Raw genomic sequence first — 22427 nt, forward strand, 5'->3', positions numbered from 1 at the left:
ACATGAACAATAACTGTGTACTGTAGTCTTCTTCATGGGTAAATAAGGCATCCCCCTGAAAATAAGCCCTAGAGCATATTTTGGCCTTCAAAAAAAATAAGACAGTGTCTTATCATCGGGGAAACAGGGTAAAAGCAATATTTCCAATAAGGTGTTTTTATAGATAAAGGTAACAGAAGGTAAACAGTCACCAAGATCCTGAAGTTCATCTTTAAACTGCATGTACTCCTTCATGTACTCTTCCGGGTTAACTAAATTTAGGAATTGATTGGCTGCTTTAGGCTTGGACTACACAGATGGTTTTAAAAAGGCATGTAAATGTTCTCAGTGTTTATATGCTTTTTTATGCACATTCACAAGCGTTTTAAAGCAAGCCTTTAAACCACTGTAAAACGTTAATGCTGAATTTTCCCACGATTATACCAGGGTTTACAGTGTTTCCTTTTTCAAGCATTTATAAAAACGTGGGAAAATACCTCCATTAAGATCAATAGACACATTTACCTGCGTTTTAATTGTTAAAACGTTGCAAGGAGAATTATCCATAACATGTCTCAAGGAAACACCCTGGTGTAGATTAGCCTATTTGAATGCATTTTCAAACATTGGCTTTTAAAGCCTCAGGTTATACGCTGGGGGAAACCGTCCATGCAGACCCAGCCTTATTGCAAAAACATGCTTCACCGCTTGGTGCAGTCTGTGCTGATGGAGGCTCCAAGCAGCACCAACACTAATGACTTCAGAAGGATGATCCCAACAGAGCAAGCTGTACTATATGAGATATCACCTCTTAACTTGTTGTGGAAGAGGACAGACAGGTACACTGGATGATACGGGGGCAATTATGGCAGCATCAGGAGTTTAAAACATGAACTTTCAAAATTTCTAATATCTGCATTCAATAAATATTTCAGAGAAACTATTTACAATCAGTTTTAGCGAATTAGTGTGTAGTATCAGTAGTTTAAATAGCTGCCTATTGCAAATGTAACATCATAAAAAAAAGTTTACAGTTTTGACATAGTGGGAAATGATTATATAGCTGTATTAGGTTTTCTGTGCCTTTCTGTGGCAATGCCAACGCTGTTAGCAAAACAAAAACTAAGTAAAACATTTCTACAAAGAACGCTAAAAATTTACAGAGGTTTTATTCCCTTTTCTATCCAAAACTAACTACCCAATTAGGAAGCCTCTGCTGGAAGTTATCAGCTCTCTGATTCATAGACAGGATACTATTTCCAGATTTGTCAATTAATTTGCAGCAAAGGTTATTAGGTCTAATTTCCTAGCCCTGGCTCATGTGTGCGGGTTGGCCAGGCAACGTTTACATGAAAAGCAAAGCTCATCTGCTGTACAGCATATTGATAAACAGCTTCCCTCTTCATGTCTTCTGCTCTGAGTCATGCCTGTTCACTATAGCAGAGACACAGATACTCCTGGTCAATGAAGGAGAAGCAGCATACTGATTAGGCCATCACTCCCTATGCTCTGTTCTCTCACAATGTCAACAAAATTACATTAGATTGACGGCATTGTGCAGTGCTGCTCTAAATCTGATTTATATCCCTAGTACAAATATTCTTGCTATGCTTCTGCCTGTGGGTTTGGAGAGGTCACATATCTGACCTAAATATTTTTCATCCTTTAAAAGATGTTCTTCATTGCTCTTTATCTAGTTGAGATATTTTTTGATAAAGCTATACAATGTATGGGTTTAACCTACAAATTATCCAGGTAACAAGAGATGAGGCAGATGAGTCATGAAGCACTGAAGCTAACCCACTTTATGCGTTTTGTTTGCAGACAGCATCTGGTGAGTCTGTGTTCACTACTGATTGCAAAACTCATACTGGTGTATTGCACATAGTGATATGATTTGACCAATAATTACAAAAAAAATGCATTTACTCTCAAAAGGTGATTGTTGGCCTGTGTAAATAGGCTTTTGTTTTTATTAGAATATCTTCTCTTATGCAAGCCAAAAGAAATGCAAAAGCTGCTTGAAGGAGCTAAGAAGGTTACATGCAGGTTAGAAGAAGGCCAACTACATTCGTGAATATACTTAGAATGGTCTCTGAAACCCTATGGGAGAATTTGACTGAGCACACGTGTGTGAACAGATGATTGTTCAAAACAAATACTTGTGTTCCTCATTTCATTTAGTGATCCCCAATGTCAGTTCACTACACAAATGACTGCTGTTGTTTTCTAATGTGTAGAATGCAAGTTCTTCGTTGTAAGGCTGGGTACACACATGCAATAATTGTTGTTGGAAAGGATCTTTCACAATCCTTTCCAACAACAAAAGACTGCGCGATGTATGAACAAGCGCTGTACATACAGCACCGCTCCGCTCTAGAGAGGGGAGGGAGAGAACGAGTGAGCAGCACCCCGCTGCACCCTCTACTCTTCATTTGCATTAAGATTGTTCCTTAGCCTTCCTCCATGGATCCACCAAGACGGTCGTGTAGACGACAGACAACGAGCACTGTACACACGCCAGATTCTTGTCCGATATCAGCCCTGAGATGATTATCTTATGAGAATCATCTCAAGTGTGTATGTAGCCTAAGAGGGGAGAACATGAAAATAATTAATTGTAATTATTGGGACTTATGTGACTATGGTATCTTAAATAGTTTAATAAAACAATTTTGCATCTTAAACATGTTAAGTATAATATATAAAACAAATGGAAAACAATCAATAAACACTATCTTAATGCCATGGTATTGCACTACAATATTAATAAAAGTTCAAGTGAAGTGTTTAGTTTTACCTAGAGGCCTTAGATAGGACAGTGGTCCAGACATCAAGCAAAAAGGTAAAGCTAAACTCTTGTCTGATAAAATGCATATAATAATAATAATAATATAATATAATAATAATAATAATAATAATAACCGCAGCTCTCCAGGAGTATCTAACTATCACTTTTGGAGTCACAGGTGGAGTCTAACAATAAATTCCTCCAGTCTCCTCTTTTTATCCTTGATCTTTAATTGCCAGTGCAGCTCAATTAAAGGGGGAATATTATGATGGACAATATCATTGACCAAATGGCTTTCACTGACCACAGTTTAATCTTTCAATCACTATGTTCTCTCCTCCCATACTATTATTTTATAATCTTGTAGCCACCCCGAGTGTGGCTCAGGGTTACCGCTATTAGCTGTTTTTCTTTACCCCGAGCCAAACTCTGGGTTACCGCCCAGGAAGGTAATACTTTTTTTGGGGAGTATCCTTCTCTTTTCAATTGGCAGTAAAGACTGAAGGGGAAACCCGCAGCCTCCTGGGATACCGGCGTCACATATCCCGGAAGAGGAGAAACAACTTGTTGGGCTCTCTGTGGCCAAATCGTTTGTCTTGATAATGAAAAGTAATTTTCATTTCATGAACATTCCACATTAAGAACCAGCACTTGTAGATTTCAAAGCATATGGCAGCAACTTCTAGGGTAGCCCCATTCACTCTCTGTGGGGTTGTCACAGGTAGACTCCACATGCAGCATCCCACCCATGGCAGTGGTTCTCTGACCTGAGAAAGTGGCAACTGCAATGCAACCTCAGCACCAGTCTGACTTGAAGCGTACCTAGACTCAGAAATCTCACTTTTCATAAAAGGGTAGCGAACTATTTTATGTAAGGTAAAAATTCTGTTTTTTGCAAAACTTTTTTTTAAATAAAAAAAGGTGCCGCACCCCCCTCTTGATTTGGAATATTTATCTGCATAAATATGGATGTTATATCCTCTATCAATGCATATAGATGTTAATAAAAGAAGGTTCATGCACAAATGATATCTAGTCATTTAAACAGTTTTATTAAGAAAACAAGGTGAAACATAAAATGCACAGTAATATTGGTTGATATTGAGATATAGGAACTTCAATCAGTACAATATACAGTATATAAATAATAAGGTTATTAGTAGGTAACCCCTGTAATAATCTAATAATGCTTAGTACACAATAGAGTAATTACAAAATGGCAAAGTAATGCAATAATACTATAGACAACCAAAAGACTACAATCAAGAATATCTGATAGCTACCTGCTAAGAGGTTAATGGGTACCTCAGCAGCCTACTTCCTTCAGAAGACTCCATAACAGCTTACCTAAGGAGACCCTTAGGAGACAAGGAGAGCAAGCAAGAGATCAAGCCCGAGCAAGAGCAAGGAAGCTCATTCTCTCGGTTCCCATTTTTTTATAGTTAATTCCCATTAGGTATCCTTCAGGCTCTTGGATTGGTTACTGGATGTGTTCTGTAAGATAACTATTGGTTGATGCCCCCCCACCTACACTGGGATTGGTTACTGAAACTTAAGGAATTTACTAGGCCTCTTAGCTAAATTGATATGGGAAGCTGGAGGTAAAGCCAGGCGGGGTGATTTAATTTTAGGTGTCACCAAAAGGTCTGGATAGGCCATCACCCCCTTCCATCTGTCCAGCTATTCAACCAACTCCTGCTGCCTCAGGCTTCATTATTATGGGAACTGAATCTGTTTGTCTAATGTCCCTAGTGTCAATGGAACTCTGACAAAGAGAAACAGATCACCAACATCCCCACACATATACCTTTATTATATATTAAGCAGAGCTGTACATTAAATAGGGGTTGCAAATGACAAACAGAGATACAGGAGGAGAGGACCCTGCACCGAAAAGCTTACAATCAAATAGGTGGAGGAATTTACAAATAATAGGATGGGAGATATGTAGCAGTGGGAAGTAGTGATGGTTTCAAAAGGCAAAAGAAGCCGGGTAGGCAAGTTTGAAAAAAATGTGTTTTGAGCGCTCTTTTAAATGAGCAGAAAGTAGAAGCAAGCCGAATAGGACGAGGAAGACTTGTATTTGTGCGTGTGATGAGGTTATGAGTGAGGAAGTCATTAATAGGTCATTGGAGGAGTGGAGAGAGCAGCTGGGGGGGGAGGGGGTATTTTTTTTACCAGTGCAAAAAGGTAAGTGGGACAAGAACTGTGTAGGGATTTGAAGGCAAAGCACAGGAGCTTAAATTTGATTCTAAGGAGAAATTGAAGCCAGTGTAGATATCTGCAAAGAGATGCAGCAGAAGAGGAGCAGAGAGAAGGATGGATGAGTCTGGCTGCAGCATTCATAATAGATTGTAGAGGAGAGAGTTGTGTTAGTGGAATACCAGAGAGGAGGAGGTTACAGTAGTCCAGACGAGAGATGATAAGAGGAAATAACGGGATGGTTTTGCAACTACCGTGCTGTATAAGGGCAGACTAGCACTAATTTGGTATTCCAGAATATTTGTTTATCACACGTGCGGAGCCCTCCCAAGGTAAAACGTTGAAGCGTTTGAGGATGGATTATGGAGCTATGGTCTCCTTTAAATATACTGGGAATTGTATGGCCGCAGGAAGCAAAGCCCTCAGATACCATTCCCATCCCAGTATTCCCCGTGTATTCTCCCTGCAGCCCCATTCCCCCCGGGGCCATGTTGTGTTGCTGGGAGCAGAATTAGGACAGGTGTGACCTGTGTGAGGGTTACATAACCAGCAGACTGTCAGCTACTTATAGCAACAAGCGGGAGGAGGACAAGGATTAGCGTGACCCGTCTGACACCGGGATTATTCCTGAGCACACGACGTCAACAGCCCCCGGTGTTCGCCACCCCGCCCACTGCGGTCCCGGTATAAATTCAGACTCGCGCTCACACCAGGCAAGCGGCCGTGTGCGCAGTCGCGCGGCTCCCTCAGCCAAGGCGCGAGCCGCCCTAAGCAACGTGCTCATCCGGGAACTTTGCTCAGCGCCGTCCAATCCCAAAGCCTGCTGGCCCCTCCCCCCTCCACCGCCCTACGTCACCGGCCACAACAGAGCGAAGAAAAGCCAAATAAAAGGAAATAACGGGGTGATTTGGCGACTACTGTGCCGTATAAGGGTAGCTGGCACGCTGTGGAACCGTGAGGGGACAGAAGGTGGTCACTGAAGAGCGAACTGCGGGGTTACATTTACTAAGGGGCGGGGGCGGCCAGCAGAACACACTAGAGAAACGTGAGGCTGCAGGTACACGTGACGGCGGCGCCTCCAATCGTAGGGTAGGGGGTGGGGCTTAGGTGACGTGCAGCACGGTGTGCTGGTAAGAGAGATACGCACTTGTCTGAGGCAGTCTGAGACGCTGGTGATAGAATTGGGGAGGCTGCAGCCATTTATATCCGTGCTGAAGCCCTCAGTCCTGGAACTCCTCTACTCTCTGTGCACACCATGCTAGGAAGACCATTGCTCTTCTATAATCACCACACAGAGCCCTCCTTGTGCTGCCCCTCTCCTCAGGACCGCAGAGGGTAAAGCCCACCACAGCCACTTCTACGCCCCTCAGTTCCTCCAGATGGGCGCCATAAACTTCTTCTGGACTTGACTTCATCATCTGACTTCTATATAACTTATTGGGGTTGCCACTCTACTTCCTCTTACTTCCATTTTTTAAGGGATATTTTTTTAAAAAAAGGAAAAGCCAAACAATGGGGGTGAATGCTGTGCACTGGTTCAGGAAGGGCCTGAGGCTCCATGACAACCCAGCCTTGAGGGAATGTATCCAAGGATCGGACACGGTGCGCTGTGTCTATATTCTGGATCCCTGGTTTGCTGGATCGTCCAATGTGGGAATCAACAGGTGGAGGTAAGAGACCCTCACAGTCCTGGCTTGTAGGGGAATGTTCTGGCACCTCTGGTATTCTAAAAGGGCAGGATTTGGGCTGAGCTATTAAATCATGGGGAGAGGTTCTGTCCAAAAACTTGTCAAGTAAAACTTTTCAGGTTCTGTACTCGTTCCAGATCAGGAGTTGATAAGCCATCATCTAGCTGATGGTTGTGGTCTGCCCATTTAAAAATCCTCGATCACAGTGCTTGATGTATTTCTGTCATCACAGGTTCTCTTTAAAATCCTTGTCTATTGAATGTTGGCTATGATTGGGTCAAACGATTAATATGGAAAAGATCCATGAGTGCAGTAACTCCTAGCCATCGCTCAGGAAAGATCTTGCCATTCTGTCTCAACTTTGTACTTACAGAGAGTTTTCAGGATGTCTTCCTTCTAATCCTTCACTGGGTACAGATTGAAGGTCATCAATAATAATGGTTCATTTTAATGTTGGTGACTTTCCAAATAAAAGCGCAGCTTTTGTCAGGAAACCTTTTCAGCATTCAAATGATGGGGCTTCTGGGTACTCCATTGAAAGTCCAAACTGGTTTAAGTGGGAAAGTTAGGACTTTTCAGGACTACAATAAAAAGGACATGATGGTGGGTTTGACTTGGCTTGACGCAAAGTTGATTGCTAGTTATGGGTTCTGCTCATTGTATTATAGACATGCCTTCATTATTTTAGAAAGTGCCGTTTGGTTTCAAACTGGGACCTAAAAAGAGTTAATCCAAAGAACCCTTTGTGGTTGGACTGTACATTTATTTATTAGGAAAATGTGGTTAGCATTCATCATTTGTAAAAGTTCTAGAATAATCAGAACTGTATCCAATATTGGTCTGTTTCTTGTTTTGTATCTGTGACCTTAAGATGCAACAAAGTTAATGCAAAAATAAAATCTTTGGAGTGTTGCTTTTACCTTCTCTATCACATTGCTTGTTTATCATAGTTCAGATTAAACGTATAAGTATTTATATAACATAGAATCTATGTAGGCCATTGGAATAATCCACTTGTTACAGTAAGTAGCTGTTTATTCATGTTATAAAAACTCCAGACTTACTTGCCAGTCATATCCAGGCGTGCTCTTTCTTAACATTTCTGTTTCTAAACCAATGGATTCGCCAAGTGAGCATTTAGTCATCACAGCACAGTTTCCCAGCTATTATACCAGCAGCTAGGCAAAGATCCACCTCCAAGAAAAAATCAGGAGCATCCAAGTATCCTTAGCATCTGAACCCCAATCTTTAACCTACATATCTGACAGTAGTTAGATGCAGTTAGCATAAATATTCAAGCAAGATAAATTGCAGCCACACTGCTCCCTACAGCCTGAGAATGTGACGTGTAGGAAGAGCCATTCTGAGTTATGTAAAAGGGTGTAACATGCTTTGTGTTGCTGCACAAGTCAGCAAATGTGCTGAGCTATGGCCTGCCCTAAGGAGAATTGTTTTTAGCAGTTGTTGCATCTGCCAGTTGTTGCTACAGTTTATGTAATATGTTAGTTTAAGGCATGTGTGTAAAGGAAACAGTCATGGAAATAACAGTGTTACAATGTACAGTATTTGGTATGCCTTCTTTATGGATTTTTACAGGCCAAGGGTTATACCTATTTGTTTGCAAACTTTTAGAGCTGTTTCTGTTTTGGAATGTTTTTTTTTTTATATAAATACTTGCTGCAGTTAGGAATAAACTCTTTGTAATATCTGCCGTTCCCCTTGCTAGTATAATGTTGCATTTTCACCAGTGAACTTGGACATGTTTCAGTTCACATACCGGTAATAACATTTGACATTAGAGTTCATATTGACAGAAAAAAACATTCTTGTTAAATGCTTAATATTTGTTGTGGTAATGGTTTTTTCACTGTATTGTGAATGTCAATAATTGCAGGGTATTTGTCCTACACACACTCTTAGTGGCCATGGATAACTCCTTTGTTCTTAGGACTCCTCTATGTAGAGGGGAAATAAAAGGCTGGTGATCAAGTACACCAATGTACTGGGGGTTCAGGATAGTTATTGGATTGGAGGTTGTAGATTTCTAACTAGTTTTGTAACATTATATTTAGACTCTGATGCATCTTGACCTTAGGGTTTTGTTGCCCAACAACTTCTTTACCTGTTTTGTTGAAGTCAGTTATGGCATTTCATTGTGTAAGTTCTTGTCTCCATAGTAAACTCCTTTTTACATCCATTCATTCTTTCATCAGCAATCCTTTCCTCAAGTATATTTATACTTCAACTAGAAAGCAGTTACATACAAACTGACATTGGTATCCATTTACTGTGCGACTGTGATTGCGACTCAGTGAAAGTGATTTATGTGTTAATATAGAAAACAGAATTCTAACTTAGAGTCTAGTGAAAAATGAACCAATCCTTTTGTAATTCCATGAGGGGGATGACAGTATAGTGTATGGTTGCTTTCATATAGCATAGTTTTGTTTCTGGTTATGCAAAAGGTCCTTTTTGAATGCAGATTTTAAACAAATATTTATCAGCCTGGAAGTGCTACAACAGTTTCTTTTTATGTATATAGCTCTTGTGAATCTGCAGCTTTTGACCTGTGTGACTTTGCTATAGGATGCAGTATAAATAACATAATCTCTCCTTAATATAATAACATTATGAAGTGAATGATTGTGGAGTGTACAGCGGTGGCTTTGAGAATTACATGATCCAAGGTCTTTTTCTGTGGAAACTACAGTGTTTGCTACACTGATAAAACACCATTTCATTATTATTATCATTAATAATAAACAGGATTTATATAGCGCCAACATATTACACAGCGCTGTACAATAAATAGGGATTGCAAATGACAGACTAATACAGACAGTGATACAGGAGGAGAGGACCCTGCCCCGAAGAGCTTACAATCTAGTAGGTGAGGGATTTTCACACACAATAGGATGGGAGATATGTAGTGGTGGGAAGTAGTGATGGTTTCAATTGACAGAAGAAGAGGTGTAGGCAAGTTTGATGAGCTTGGGGTCAGCCCCCCCCCCCCCCCCCATCATACTGGGTTTTGTATTTAAAATTACATGTAAACATGTAACATTTATTTGTGTTTTTCCCCCTTTAGGACTTAGTACATAAAGTCCCACAGACCTTTTTTTTTTAACTTGCAGGACATGTTTGCTCAGTGACCTATTATTAGGGTTGTCAGTCCTGGGAAACTCCTCCTAGTCATGTGACTATATCTCCACAAGAAATAGGTTTGTACTTATTTGTCTGAGAATTCAGCAGCTTACAGTGCGTTGAAACTGGCGGGAGAATATTTCACTCATTGCATTATGATTAGGAAGACTTTAGAAACAATTTCTGATTTTTATGATCCTGTCTGATTAGAATATGTTAGTTTGGTGTTGGAGCAGCGTCTCTGAGTTGCCGTGGACAGTGAGGGGTTAAGGAAGATGTTTACTCTGCCAGATGCATTCCAGAGAAAAAAAAGCTCTACAACTGTTCCTCAACCTATGGAGCAGTGTTCACTATCTTGTGGAATCAGAGGATCTGTCAGCTCCACCACTCTCCCTGCTTCTCATTAGCACATCTATTCACAAGCATCAAATGACTATACTCGCTGCATAATCCACCATATTTATAAATACTGACTTTATCATGCAGTGTGATTCACCACGCGTTCCAAGATATTTCTGTGCTTTCTGAGAAAATGCTGTATGGAAATATCCTATGTGAAGGTAAGGCAAGGCAGAGTTATGAGGATTCTGAAACCAATGACGTAGTAAGGGAGAGCAGGGTAATCTGTGTAGCAGTTTTGTGTAGAAACCTTTTCCATTGTTCATTGCATGGGAAACCTCCATAAGTTCCTGTATTTTCAAGGGAAGAATCATAAGGTGATAGTATTGTTGGCTGGGATAAAACAATGGAACAATATAAAGACTACTCCAAATACACAAATACTTCCTAGCATGGTCTTCTATCTATTTCATTTCTTGTGATTTAAATAGTTAATTCTTGGAAATTTCAGAGCACTGTACAACCTAGAGCACATCAAAGGAAAATTGCAGGCATTATTTAGGAATATTTAGGTTTTTAATCCATTGCTGTCTGAATCCAGAGAGCATTGAAAACAGTAACTGGTCATATGCCTTTCAATGTATCCCTATCCTTAGTGGGTGTGAGAGACTTTAGTACAGTTCATTTGTCTACACCAGGATTTCAGTTTGTGAAAGGAAGAATTCTTTATCCTGCATAACATGAAAGCTCCCCTTCATTATTAACAGTGCAATAAAGGGATCACCACTTTATAAACAAAACACATTGAGGTATAATAGGACTATGTAGCAACACCTAAATACTGGACAACTAGGTTATGTTAGCTGTACGTTGTTTAATTTAGGGTTACATTTTACCTTTTTATTGTAGGAATTTAGTATCACATAAGGACATGTAACTTTCAGAGATACCTAAACAGTTGGCCTACGGGGTCAAATGTTGCTCCACATGATATATTACTTAGTTAGGTATTTTTCAGTTATTTGCTATCCTAGAAGTAAATGGCACGTTCATGAACTATTCAGACTTATTTGTAACAATCTTTCATAGTGCTCTTTTGTTCTGTAGGGGGATGGTAAGAAAAATCATCCTGTTGTGTTTTCCCTAACTGTTCTGTGTATTAATAAAATCTTTCAGTTGATTCCTGTTGTGTTTGAAGATGCTTTTCTGATATAAGTATACTACTTGGAGTTCAATAAATCAAACCTGTAGTTTGCCTGTCCTACCCAGCCTAAGATTTACCACCATGAAGACTTCTACCTAAACAATTAGTTTTGTCACGGAACAGGGAATGGTTAGAACCCTTTGCCAGTTTTTTTTTCCTTGTGTCCAGCTAGACAGAAATTGAGAGGAAACTCCTCCTCGACAAATGTCATGGGGCCTCTTTCTGCTCAGAATCATAATTTAAAGAACAGCAAAGTAGTTTGATTTGCCATCACTTCCTGTTCTAGGCATCAGGAGCAACACAGATGAAGCTCCCTGGGTAAAAAATAGGAATTCTAAGGTTTACAGGTTTAATCCAAATCAAAAAGTGTTTGGTTAGCGATGCATTTTTACCACCATTTTATTTGTTTAAGTATGTGTTGTCAGCCTTGCCTTCTTTTTCTGATGCATTACAAAAAAGACACGCCCCCACCCCCAAATCTTCCTAACCCTAACCCTCATGTGCACAGATGGAGAACACAAAGTACAGATTTACTTCATCACATGGTCTACGGCCTGCAACCCATTCATTATTGTTTGGGGAAAATCTGAAGACAATCCATCCTTCGTCATCTGCAGCAATATTGGCGAGTGCACTGCTTGTCCTATAACAGAAACCAAATATAATATGATTGGCAAACAACCACTACAAGAAAGCCACAGGTTGTTTAGCTAAGGGTTTTATATTCTCATACCCTAGTTACATATTTTAAATCTACTTTACAATCCCGCTAATTGTGTCATTACTAAAGCACCAGTATTACATCAATTTTAATTTTACATAGTAAATATTTACAGGGTTCTAAGCTTTAGTACTGACTCAACAAATGAAAACATTGAATACAAATGTGTTTAAATCAAGAGTCAACATAACATGAATTAATGTATCCAGAACTTTTCGGAAGAGATCAGATGCATAAAGCCACAGTACACAACACAAGAGGCCTGACAACTCCAAATACACAGCTGTCTATGCAGCAGGAGACTACTATAATTACACTTTACTTACAACACAGTCTTATGTTTTCCAACACAGGTTTTAGTATAACATGTGAGAGAGAGAGAAGAGATTATCACCATGTTGCCTTTACTGTCATGAATTGGAGAAGGACAAGACCTGTAAATTTTACTTACCTACAGCAGAGTCAAATCTTGGCTCCAGCACTGTTCTAAGTTTCAAAAACTGTGCAAAGCTCACGACTGGATATCCAAAAATATAGGTCATTTTACAGATAAAACAGGACATTTTCCCTTACAGCTCTCAACTCTTCCACATCCATTGAATATATAATAAGAGGCCCAGAATTGCTGAGATTTCAATTAACACATTAAACAGTCTGAGGATATAAGGTACAGGAGTTACCTTCACCTGATCAACATTGACTGATTGGAAATTGCAAGGGTCCAGATGCATAAACCCAAATATTATATGTGAGTATAGTTTGTTTTCCATTAAAATATGGAAAACAAGTTCTAGCATGCTATGAAGCATACTATATATTGGAGAATTGTCATAGTAGATGTTTGCATTTTACTTGTTGGTGATTCACATTCATCCAATGTTAATGATACCATTCTACTATTTCACTAAGAAATCACAAAATGGACTTGTTGCAAATTCATAAAGCCAGCAATTCATATCATTTAGTTAGGCTTTGTCTCCAAAAAGAATCAACTAGATTTGCCAAAACGCACCCGCTATTGCTTACACAAATGTTTTATTACAGGGTGCAACAGACTAATAACTTAAAACTACATTGCATTAGTTGTGACAGATAGCAATCGGCCAATTTCCTAATTTTTGGATAAACCTAGGATGAATTGAATCAAAAAATATTCCTAAAGGGTATGGCATTTTTATTAAGTTATTTTTTGTGTACTTATATCTATACCTGGTAAAATATGCAGTTAATAAACAATGCACACTGGAGCAGTGTGCAATAATATACCTGTGCAGCGTTGTCTTTTTGTACTTGACTTCCGAAACTTTCCTAACCTGGTTCTAAGGTGTATCCAAACTTAGGTTTTCATTTGTGTTGGTGGTTATCTCTGTAATTGGTGGGTTGCCACAGATGTCATACTTGGCCACCGATTTTCTAAAAGCACTGGCTTAGTTATGATAAATGTGCCTTAAATCCAACACATTGGAGAAAGTTTTAATAAAACCACACAAACCTACCAAACAACAAAAAAAATCTATAAAGTGGCTGGTGGAAATGGCCGCTTATTCATGAACACTCGGTGTCATCATACTAACCTGATCCTCATTACTCCATTTAGCAGATCATCTCATATAGTGTACTGTGATCTAGGTCATTCTGTTACCTTGGAGGAAGACAAAAAATAAAGAAAAACCAGCTTGGCAGGTTAAACATGCATTGAAAATAACATATTAATATGGAGTTAGTATGTTGGGAAAAAAATAAGTTATTGGTTGCAGTTGTCAAGAATGTCAAGGCAACAGGCCTGTCACTAGTGTTAGGCCATACAATCTCACTGGGTGTCATTGATATTGTGCTGGCTAGTGTTTGGGTGCCGTACCAGCTACAGAGTGCTTCATGAACTAACCTCTAGCATTGCTGATTAGCCATTCAGCCCCATAAAGACAATTGTCACTGGAAGTGATCGTTCATGATTTTTTCTAAGGACAAATGAGCACAATGATTGAACAAATAATATAATGTGACCATCCGATACACGGGCTAAAAAGATAGATTACACAATTCAGGGTCACTTAACACAGAGAGGGGGGAGGAAGGTTTGTGGGTACTTTATCGGGAGCTGACTGGTGTCCAACTTTGCTGTTGGTAAGGTGAAATCCAAACAATGGATATCGGTAAAATCTGACAGAGGTAAAGTTTTAGTAATAGATTCACCAGTACTTTAAAGCTTCAAAGTTGCGTGCTTTGATGTGTATAATGCAAGGCACTACTAGTATGCTGAAAACCTTAATCTTTGTCTTGAGGCTTGTGCTACAAAATAAAAAATGTATTTATTGGAATGTTTTCTCACATCTTCTCATGCCTCAAGCCTGTGCAATGTTACCTTGTGATGAGAATAAAAACAACCACTAGAGGGCTGCAGAGATCTTTGTATGTACTGCAAGTGTGAACCAGATACTGTGGACACATATATACCGTATATATATATATATATGTTTCATTTTGTATTATGACAGTATAAATTCTTCACATACCAGGTTATTGCCTAGACACAGTTCACAGATCTAGATATATACTTTATATCTTCTGCTTTAAAGTTAACCTGAACTATATTACAGGACTGACTGGATATATTAACTATTTACCTATTCACCAGCAGTAAATTAGCTTTAAAACAAGCTCCCTCCAACCTCTACTGCATGTACAGGAACTCCCAGACCAATTCCTTTCTGGGTCGGTAATACTCGAAGCTTTCAGTGCAGGCTGCACTACAGCTACACATAGAGCCTGATTTATCAAAGCTCCCCAAGACTGGGGAAGATGGACCATCATGAACCTGGGTGATCCAGCAAACCTGGAATTGACAAATGTTTTCAGTTCTGGAACAGATCCATTCCACGTTTGCTGGATCACCTAGGTTAACCCATGATTTTCTATCGTCTCCAGTTTTGAAGAGCTTTATTAAATTAGGTCAAGTAATGAATAAGGGTGCGATGTGCATGGAGTATGAAAAGGAGAGTTGACCAGGACTTTGAGGAAAGTACATTGTCAGATTAGTCCATCATGGGGGCAATTATTAAGGGAGAGCTTTACAAAAAGGTGCAGAACAAAAAGTTTAAGAACAATGAATGGAATCGTCACCCCCTCAAATTGGATCATGAGCCATTCAGTCCTAAGAAAAGAAAAAGCTTTATTACAGCCAGCAGCACTTTTTGGACATTTTGTAGCATAAATGTTTAGAATTCAGAGTGGGTTTATTTAGGATTTAAACACATAAGATAAAAACTAAAAAAAAAAAAACAATACAACAAATGACAAAACAAATATTTGGCCCCTTTGCAGTAAAACAGAATTCTCATACCTATATTAATGGAGTCCATTTGTGTACAATTTAAAGAGCAATTTCTGGTAGTAGGTAAACACGAAGCATGCTCATCTTTTTTAGTATATATGTATGGTAATTTTCATCATTAATTCTATGTATAGATGTAAATCATGCGGATTCATGGTACATAACATACTTCTATGTATATAATTTGTTTTCCAGCACAGCAGGGGTCCTTTTTATTATTCATGGTCATGCTGCACTTGATATGAGTCATATATAAAATTGCACCATATGATTGACTTCTGCATGAACAGTGTTTTTTCTGCTATTCAGAGAAAGCAGTAAAGCTACGTACACACTTCCAATTATTATCGTTGGAAAACGAACGATCCTGCACGATATATACGAACGATCGTATAGCACCGATCCTGCACATAGAGATAACGACACGATCGTTCGTAGATATTGTACACACAATAGATACGATCGTTTAAGCGATAGAGGAACTATGTGTACGACAGGAAAGTGAACGGACGTTCGTTCATCACGCATGCTCTGAACATGGACGATCAACGAACGACCGTACACACGAACGATGTTCAACGATCGTCGTCCAATCCGATCCGCCGGTCCGGTCGTTCGTTTCCAACGAGTTTCCTCGTTCGTCGGCGTCGTTGGTTACTTTTTTACGAACGATTTTTTGCCCAATCGATCGTTCGTCGTTCGATTGGAACGATAAAAATTGGAAGTGTGTACGCACCTTAATGGTTTCTTCAAGGCTTTTGTTATACTAGCAATTGTTAAGTCAGCATAGACAAAATGTGGACACTTAACTCATCTTACACAGCATTTTTCTTCTTGCATTGGTAATATGTTTCTCTGTCGTTCCTACTTTGTCCACAAGGTGTTTGTGCAGAAGTGTCACTAGTATGACCTGGCCCTAACAGCTTTGTTTAGAGCCTTCCCCCTAATTGTAGGGCTACTTACACACATCAGATGATTCTCCTCCGATAATTGCCTCAGGGATGATATCGGACGAGAATCTAGCGTGTGTACAACATGTGGAACTCTAAGATCCATCCGGGTGGGATCCACCAATAAAGATTGATCGTGATAAAAGTAAAGGGGAGAGAGCGCAGCAGGGTGCCGCCCCGTCCTTCTCCCCTCTCCATAAAGCAGAGCGGTGCTGTATGTACAACACTAGTTCATGCATCTTTTAGTTTTGTGTTAATTTAAAGGTTTGTGAAAGATCCTTTCTAACGACAATTGCTAAACATGCTAACACTGTTTTACCAGACAGTAATCAAAGGGAACTCTAAAACAGAAACAAAACAAAAAATCCAAATGTTTAACATTGGAAGAGTAGAAGATACCCAGATATAATTACATATCTCCCTCACTTATTCTCAGTAAAACTGCTGTCGGCAGGAAATAAAGGTAATTCACTCTAACAGAGCCTTGGAAAGTAGTGGAAACCCCAAAAGGGTATGTGGACCTCCAGACACTCTCATGAGCACCTCTTGACCCTTAGCTATTTACCTAAACTTTTGGACCCACTAGACCCAATATTGACCATTTTGGGGAACTCTAGTGTAGATAGTTTTTAGAAAGCCAGGATGCTTAACATGGGCAGCACATTTTATTTTGTAGATATAACTTGACAGCCTTGTTCAGAGAAGTAGGGGAGATCTGTGTTTTTGTTTTTTTTTCTAAGTTATTTAACTTCTTGATAAATTGGTTTTGTGCCAGCCAGCACTTTAGAACCACTGCCAAACACATTCAATGTAGGTCAATAACTCCTTTACACATTGCTTTTTTTTAATAATGTACTGTACTTCTCTTGTCCTTAGCCACATGTGGGTTGCTAATGTGTAAACATTCAACAAGAGTACAGAAGTTCTCTTACATAAAATACATTTAAGAGAACAAATCAATATTTCTTTTTCCGCTTACCATTTTACTCTGCCATTCTCCCACAGCTAATGTAAAGTTTTGTTTTCTTTTTTTCCTGTTTGAGTAGGTGGGTGCTCAGCTACCGTAGCTTTATACATTATAATTTTGTTTTACAATTTATATTTCCTAAATGTGAACAACTGTGAATGACGGTTTCTTTGTGTAGTTTCTGTAAGTAATTTAAACTGAAGACTGATAAGGTTGTAATTGTGAGGTGGTGTGAACTGCTGGTGTCCTCAAGGTATTACTGTACAGGGACATTGCATGATAAAAATTGTGTACACACAGCACCAATCCATATATTTGTGCTATAATAAATGTGTTTAGGTCTTAGAAGCTGCATTAAAGTGCCACTTAAAAAAAATCAGCATTAGGCAGGTCCTTATTGAAGAAAAGTGTAGGTGATGCCCTTTGTGCAATAAGTATTTCTACTTGCCTGATTGCTGTATGTGCAGCTTGGTTGCGGTTGCAAAGGATAGCCAGCAATCTTGGCTTCCTGGACTGAACTGACCGCTTGCGCTTACATCATCCTGGCCCGGCCAATGAAGATGGCTGATGATTGGATTGCAGAGGAAGAAGATGGTAGTGTCTGCGATAGAAATGGGACAGATGAGTATCCCCAGGGATTAGTTGTTGAAGATAGGAATAAAAGTATGCAAGTTTGTTTTGTCCCCAGAACAAAAATTAGGGCAACTCTCTATGAAGGGAGAATTGCCAGAGGAGGGAAATATACTCTTCCTTTCTTTTGGTACTGGAGGCAAAAGTTCCCCAATGGTACACTTACAGAAAAATAAAACTCTGCAGTAGTTTTAACCCTTTTATATTTTATCACAAACAAACAAAAAATATTTTGGCAAAAAAATGGAAGACTATAAAAGTGGGAGCAGAACCTCTAAAACGGTAGAATAAAGGGTGCAGTTGTCTGATATAGCTATTGAAAGAAAGAGTTTACTTTAAAAGTAAGGTTCATTTTTAGAGGCTGCAGATGGGTGTAAATGTTCATTTTTCCACTGATGTGCTGCCATTGCTCCCTTCAGTAGAAAAGATCATTAGAAAGAGGAAACCATAGCTAGAGATTGTAGGGTATAACAGTTTGCTTATGCAGGAAAGTATATACGGTTACACTTAGGTCATTGTCGGCCTGGATTACCCTTTTCGTGTCCTGATTCCAGCATCGTCTGCCTGTAATGCTTCTGTTTTATAGTGGTGTCAGTGGTTAAATGCAGTTTTTCTTTCATTCTGAACATATCTTTTAATGGTAAAATATGTGTAAGGTACCCTAAATACCCCAGGTGCCCCTCTAATCCAGCATGTGTTGCACTCTTTACTTGAAATAGGTTTTGTAGCTAAACTCAAATGAAAAAGGCTGATAATTTACATATTATCTGCTAAAATATTGTAATTCTGTAATTATGTGATTCATACACATTTAGCAGACACTTTTTTAGGATTATGTACAATGATTTACCACAATAACTTTTTCCAGGGGAACATAGAAAAGCAACACATGGTTGGCCCTCGATGTCAATTCTTGGCATCCTATTACTAACATGATGGACTGTAACCAAACTCCACTACTCCATTATCTCCCTCCTCAACTGGTGGACCCTTGATATGACTGGAGTGTGATATCACTTTACATTGATAGGCCCCACACATTGATGAGATGTGACCCATGGGAGAGTCACTGACACTAAAAAAAAGTTTGACTTTTTGCCTGTGCTGTTTCTTTAAAGTTTGTGTTTTTAGGTTGCAATAACATTATGTAATGTGTGACTTTGTTCACCTTTTATTTGAGGCAAGGTGCCTCTTTCAATACACAGAATTAAGCCTTTTATGTTATCATGTTCTTTTTTTTTTAATTCTAGTTTGTCTCCATAGTATTTAGTGAGGGTGACAGACCCTGGGAACATTTTGTTTTTACTTTCATGCACATTTTGACTGTAGCATGGAAAATAAAAGGGAGATGACTGAGAAAGGTTACGTGTAGTTCTCATGTAAACTACAAAGTAGGTCAGTATACAGAAGCAGGCCACTCCCCCTGCTGGTTACTATGAGAGATGACCTACTTTTTTTTCAAATTGTTGTGACATGTCAAAATAGTTTAAAAGAAAAGCACACAATAACAAGGAATAAATGGTTTCAGGTGAAGCCTGGGATTCTAATCTGGGCCTTGCCGAAGTTATTTTTGTACTTTAATGCATAAGAAAAGGTTGCACTATTGTCAGCCAATTTTAAATTGTTGGCTTATTATAGGGAATGCCTTGGCTATTTTTCTGCACCATAAAGGAAAAATGGGGCAAAACATTGTGTTTTATTACATTTGGTTCAAACATCTGAAAAACCTTTCAGAACCTTTTACCTAGTATAGTCATTATTTAAACTTTGATAATAAGGTGTCCATTTTGGCATGAAGCATTAAAATCCCTTTAGCAGCCTAATTTTAGACCTAAATCAACTGCGAATAAGAATTAGGGTGACCTGGTGGACACTTAAACTGGCAGCCCCTTGTAACAGAGGGTGCTTTATACTGTGGTTGTGGGTGCGTTAAACCTTTGCTCTCAGGAACATACTTCAGGAGTAGTCAGCAATTCTGGGTGCCAATCAGACACCTCTGATCATGATGAAAATCAGTGTAGCCCCTTGTCTGTCCCCTCACAAAAGCACACACTAGTAGATCATAGGTGGGCAGATACAACTACAGCATTTAGCAGGGTGTATCCTATCTGACATACACAGGTAACATTTGTGTAACATAAATCTAAACCACAATCTCATAAAAGCTTAATCCTAGAACTAGTCAAAGTTGAGCTCTGATGTTCTTCAATTGTCAATTAGCAGGCGCTGCATATTGCCTGATGGTCATGATGAGGGCACTATACCAGTTCCTTACAAAGTAGCTGCTGAAGATCAAGCTGTTTTTAGGTAGGGATTCCACCATGTTTTCCTTTATTATGCAAGTTGTCCATATCCTGGCTGTGCTGGCCTATTTGGGTGATCTGTAGCATGTCCCCATACTTCATTTTTCTAGCTTTAGTAGCTCCCATAATGGATCAACCAGTCACGTTGGCTTTGATGTCATCCTTGATGGCCTGAATACCAGCTGAATATCATGAAGAAGTTCATGAAAGTCATTACACCTCCTGCAAACAGCACAAGTTTCAAGACACATTGATCCCTCATGGAAGTGCTCCGGTGCCATTTGCAATTGTGTGTACAATGAGTGAGTACAACGGGTCCTCAAACTATAGGACAACTCCTTCCTGTCTTTGTTCACTGTTTTAATTCATATTTTGTGAACTTACCAATGAGCAATGCAAACAGAAATGTTCAGCTCCCCATCCCCTGCAATTATCCAGATCTTTCAAGATAATTGTCAGTTTGGTATTTACCTGATAATTATGCAGTTTTACCAGCAGCTTTAATTTCCAGTGCAGAGAACACCATCAGCATTGATTGTGTTATCCCCACCCCCCTCTAAAACCTTCCTGTTTGTGGTTATAATATTCTTTACTCTTCTAAAAAGGTCTTTCCACAAAATGTTGTTATAAGAATTTTTGTCTATGTAACCAAAATGACCGTTTATCCCAAAGGATTATTAGGATTGCAGTTGGGCCTTTTCTAAGTGCCATTCAAATTCCACACGTAACCCCTCATACAATGTGCTTATGGAGCTACCTTTGTGTGCAATAATGCTGAAATATAAAAACCCACACTGTTACCACAAGGTTAGAAGTGCACAACTGTCTTTATATGACGTGCTGCCATATAAATGTTATGTGCAAACAGTGTTTCTAAACCTTTTTAACATGGGGGAACCCCTAAATTAACTTTCAGGTCTTCAGGGAACCCCTACTATATTTACTCCATCCAAAGCCCACAGTATATTAGTTTGATGATCATTGGGAAGCTTGCCTCATATATTGCTGGCCATTGGGAAGATTGTCATACTTACAAATAGCCAAAAAAAACATCATTAGTATCAAACTTACCTGAGAGTCACAAATTGCTCAAAGAACCCAAGCAAACAGACACAATAACATAACCTAACAGGGTTTAAACTCAGTTTCAGTTGTTGCTAGTGTAATATATTAAAACAGTGTATTAATAGTACATTTGATTGTTTATTTGAAATGTGTCTGCAGTCTTCATTTTTTTTTTCCAGCACAGTGCGGATTAAAGTCTATATTGTAGACTTTATTGTACTCCCTCACTGGAACTAGACAGTAAAAACTTGTGATAGACTTTAGGCCAGATTTTATTTTTCAATGTACTGTGGTCCCTACAGATCATCAGTTTATGTGGCTCCTCTATAGACCATAAATCTAGGCAAGCATTTTACTGTTCATCAATGTAAAATAGCATTTCTCCACTGACCACCAATGTGAGTGAATACAACACCTTTTATTGCTTTATTTATTTCCTGGCCGTTAATATGACTTTCAATTACTAAATTTTGCTATCCTTTTGCTATATAGAGCTCCCTGTGTGTCAAGAGCACCAAGAACCCCATAATCTTTCAGATCAACTTTTTGTTCATGTAAGTGTATAGTAATTAATAGCAGGGGTTTCCTGAGACCTACATTTTTTTCAAGGGTCCATTCATGATAAAAAGATTAAAAAAAGGATCTTGTAACCGTTCCCTACTATATGTAAAATAAAACACGAAAACTATTGGGCATTTAAAGCCAAACTAAAGTTTCAAAATGTACAATCAGGCAAGGTTTTATAGCAGAAAGGGACAGGCGATGCCCCTTCTGCAACAAAGTATACTTACCTGCCTGATGGCATTTCTCGGCAGTAGAAAGCCGTAATTTCTAGCTTCGTCTTCTGGGACTGAATGGTCTCCCACATGGATGCCATCCCAGCCAGTGAAGATAGGCAAAGATTGAAACAAGGGAAAAGGTGGCAGTACCCATGACAAATCAAGCACAGGTGAGTGTAATGTAATACATTGCATCTAGGCTGGCTATTTTTATTTCAGAAAGTACATCACCGGTCCCTTCTGCAATTAAGGACCTGCCTGATTGCAAGTGTTTGAAAAAGGGTTGATTTCTGCTTTAAACTTAAAAGACCAGAAAATGATTTGACTATGGTCA

General features: G+C 39.1%; 1 protein-coding gene across 2 annotated transcripts in view; it reads left to right on the forward strand.

Annotated features, from left to right (window-relative positions):
- Positions 1–5707: 5707 nt before the first annotated feature.
- The window catches only part of CRY1 (cryptochrome circadian regulator 1), a 40331-nt gene continuing 23611 nt past the window's right edge, over positions 5708–22427 (forward strand). Inside the window, exon 1 of one of the 2 annotated variants that reach the window (XM_072400393.1) lies at positions 5708–6642. In XM_072400393.1, the coding sequence (XP_072256494.1) occupies positions 6485–6642 (158 nt within the window). In that variant the 5' untranslated portion in view covers positions 5708–6484. The remainder of the gene's footprint in view (positions 6643–22427) is intronic. The other variant, XM_072400392.1, reaches the window with a different exon arrangement.

Source organism: Pyxicephalus adspersus, chromosome 2 (genome assembly GCF_032062135.1).
Source record: "Pyxicephalus adspersus chromosome 2, UCB_Pads_2.0, whole genome shotgun sequence".
Classification (NCBI taxonomy): domain Eukaryota; kingdom Metazoa; phylum Chordata; class Amphibia; order Anura; family Pyxicephalidae; genus Pyxicephalus; species Pyxicephalus adspersus.